At 41.9% G+C, this 3,129-nt stretch overlaps 1 protein-coding gene across 1 annotated transcript in view; it reads right to left on the bottom strand.

Moving 5' to 3' along the window:
* LOC119830495 (receptor-mediated endocytosis protein 6 homolog) overlaps window positions 1-3,129 on the bottom strand; it is a 28,686-nt gene that overhangs the window by 14,812 nt on the left and 10,745 nt on the right. The window contains exons 10-16 of the mRNA XM_038353539.1: window positions 2,772-2,913; window positions 2,554-2,660; window positions 1,954-2,062; window positions 1,713-1,836; window positions 1,240-1,343; window positions 714-809; window positions 280-336 (exon numbers count right to left, since the gene is read on the bottom strand). Coding sequence (XP_038209467.1) covers window positions 280-336; window positions 714-809; window positions 1,240-1,343; window positions 1,713-1,836; window positions 1,954-2,062; window positions 2,554-2,660; window positions 2,772-2,913 — 739 coding nt within the window. The remainder of the gene's footprint in view (window positions 1-279; window positions 337-713; window positions 810-1,239; window positions 1,344-1,712; window positions 1,837-1,953; window positions 2,063-2,553; window positions 2,661-2,771; window positions 2,914-3,129) is intronic.

Here is a 3,129-nt window from a genome sequence, read left to right as displayed (position 1 = left end):
AAAAAATAGATCACGAGACGAGATCTTTGCCAAACCCACGTGGCAACGTCCAGCCCCTCGGCCACCCATGATCCCGCCTCAGCAATCGAATTTCTCCCACTCTTTGGGTTTCATGTGCCCTGTGCCATGTGTTCATGTGATGTGAAAAACAGAGACGTTGTTGGTCGTATATGGTCCAGAAGTTTCGGACCTATTTATTTGGAACAAACAAACACACAGTCGAACATTCAGTTTAGTTATAATAATAATATAATGCAGGTCATCTCACCGTCCAGGTACGTTTGCTCTAGGCGTGTGCCGAGGGCTGTTCATGTCCGGTCTCTTTGCGGTGCCGTTCTGACAAAAACAGAAATAAGTTTTAAGTCTTAATAGTTAATACTGTGGTTAAAACGTGGGCGTAGAACCGTGGTGTCCTGGGTTCGATTCCGGTGGGGACGAGTAAACAAAATGTCTCGGTCTGGCATACACAGAAGAATGATCACCTACTTATCGATAAAGAAATTCGATCAGAGAAACGGAGATATATAATTTCTGCCCCATAATATTAAACTTATAATCATATTTCAGAAACATTCTTAAAATACAAAAAAAAAAATGCAAAACAAAAAATCTGTTGAGTATGAATAAACGTTACGTAATTATGCCGGTAGTTGATAAATATTCAAGTTGTTAATTTGTAAATACAAGTGCGGGTAGTTTGATATAAACGTTACCTGCGGTCTCAGTATGCAGTCGTCGTGCGCGGAGGGACGACGCGGCCACGACGTGTCCGGGCGGGCCGCTACCGACACGCAGTCGTCCGTATCCACCTACAATATACATAGTATTTATTTCTTAATTATTACTTACTTGAACCCGCGGCGTCACTTGCGTGAAAAAAGACATGAGGTATTAAAAAAATCCGAACGAAAATAATAGCATTTCATTTATTTTAGGTAATATGTTTCATATGCTAATGAAAGCGTGTTGAAATATTAAAGGAACCCCACTGGCGCCAAATACTAGCATGCTACTGAGTTTCGTATGCCGAGCGGGGGAGAGACCCGTTTCCTTTTCCCCCACCTTCCCCGTCTATTTCTTCTTTCCAGTCGTCAATCTCTTCTTTATCCCATTCCCCTTGAAAGCGGGCAGCGCATCGGTAGAGGTACTACCTCTGCCAATGTTCACGGGCGGTGGTGATCGCTTACCATCAGGCGGACCACCAGCTCAGTTGACCGCTATGACATAACAAATACAAACCTCAGTGTTCCGATCGCTGTCGGACGCCAGCACGTCCACGCTCCACGCCGACTCGCTCGCCGTCTCCGACACGTCCGGCACGTTCGTATTGTTTCCGGTTGAACCTGCGCAATATAACATCTTAAAATGTTCATTGATTCGTAAGGGGTAGGGCACAAGGGACATAAGGGTCGCCGCACACGGGTCACAAACATGACGAGAAGTCTTCAAGACGTCAATTGAAAGAAGAAAGATGGAAGCCCATTAATGTCATTGCCACAATAAAACACTCTCAGGAAAGAAATTTAAAGAAATAGTAAAAATCTGATCACGACTCGGCTACCCGTGATCCCGCCTCAGCAATAGAACTTCTTTTACTCTTTTGATTTAATGTGCCTAAGTGGTACCCTATAAGCACTTCAACGCTATAACTCAAAATAAAATTATAAGAAATGGCATTTCTGTTTTTTTTTTCAAAAAAATAAGTTTATTACCTTGTGTGTTGGCATTTTGCGCGTGGTCGCACGTATCGCCGATGGTCTCGGAGTCGGACGCCAACACATCCGTGCTCCATGTGTCCGACATTATGCTGATAGTCTCGTCGCCTTCCAGAAGCTTCTGGAATGTTCCAACTATGTTTGTATAATGTCCCGCACTAGTACATATGTGTACATATGGTACACATTTGTTTAGCAACAAAGTGGAATCATCCAATTGAGGAGGATTTAGACATACCTTAATCTCGAATTTACAGAACTTGTCTTCGATTTCATTGCGAGTTTGCTTCAAGAGTTTGGCTTGGTTGGCGCTGGACGCTTGGTTCACTGGCGCATTTTGTGGTGCACTGTAAGAAGACTTGAAATGTCAAAAAGCAATTATTTCTAAATAACACAAATACAATTTTCAATGAGAAAGTGGAATCACGGAAAGCATATCCGAGTGCAATCCTATTAAAAATGTCGTATTTTTTATAATCAAAAAGTATGAGTAATTTTATATAGAGCAATAATAAAATTAAGCCACTGCTCGGTCAAAGAAAAATATTATATTATATTATATATAATAAAAATTATTCTTTATACTATTGTAGTTTAGTAGATTCATAATAATTCTGCTGTATACGGATTTTTGCTTGACTTAATAACTGACTATTGCAGCTAGCCCATACTACCCATAGAACCTAGCCCTAGAACTGATTGGACAAAGTTGAACTATCACCCCATAAGCTAGCTGCTTGTCTCGGTTTCACCCGGGACAAAAAAGACCTATGTTACTCAGCAAAGATAAATCTAACGGTAAATACGATAAGTGGTACGTCCAAAATGTTCAACTTACCGCCTAGGCGGTTGATCACCCGCGGTATCCCCATCTGTGACCTGCGACGAGGGCGTCTCACGCCCAGATATATTGGGACTGCCCCTGCCACTCACGTTAGCCGACACCTGTCCATTAAATATCGATATAATAAACAAATATTAAAATACGAATACAAAACCTCCTATATTGAAGGCGGTAAAAAGCAACAGCAGAATAAAAAGGTGTCCTTCTCTCACCATATCGGACATATTGTCGTTCTGGTCCTCCGTCTCCAACTCAAGGCTGGAGGTGACGCTGTGGTTAGAAGCCGCCTCGGACACCGCTTCGAGGTTATCCGACGTATTGCCGAGAGACACTTCGTCGTGGGATACCGAGAACCTGCAAAAGAGTGATGAATACCATTGTAAAATGTGATTTAGCACAGTGGCATAGGAATCATTTTTAAATAAACAGAGTTGATGACACTGTACATTACATTGCGTTCAGTGGTTCTATAGAATCCGACTTGAAGGACCACATAACTTCAATGAATATTGCAACGATTAGAATAGTTCTCTAGGTCAAGTAAGGAATTAGAACAGTTCTCTAGGTCAA

This window comes from Zerene cesonia, chromosome 11 (assembly GCF_012273895.1).
Source record: "Zerene cesonia ecotype Mississippi chromosome 11, Zerene_cesonia_1.1, whole genome shotgun sequence".
NCBI classification, from domain to species: Eukaryota; Metazoa; Arthropoda; class Insecta; order Lepidoptera; family Pieridae; genus Zerene; species Zerene cesonia.
The sequence above is the reverse complement of the archived record's forward strand: the minus strand, read 5'-3'. Positions and strand labels throughout refer to the sequence as shown.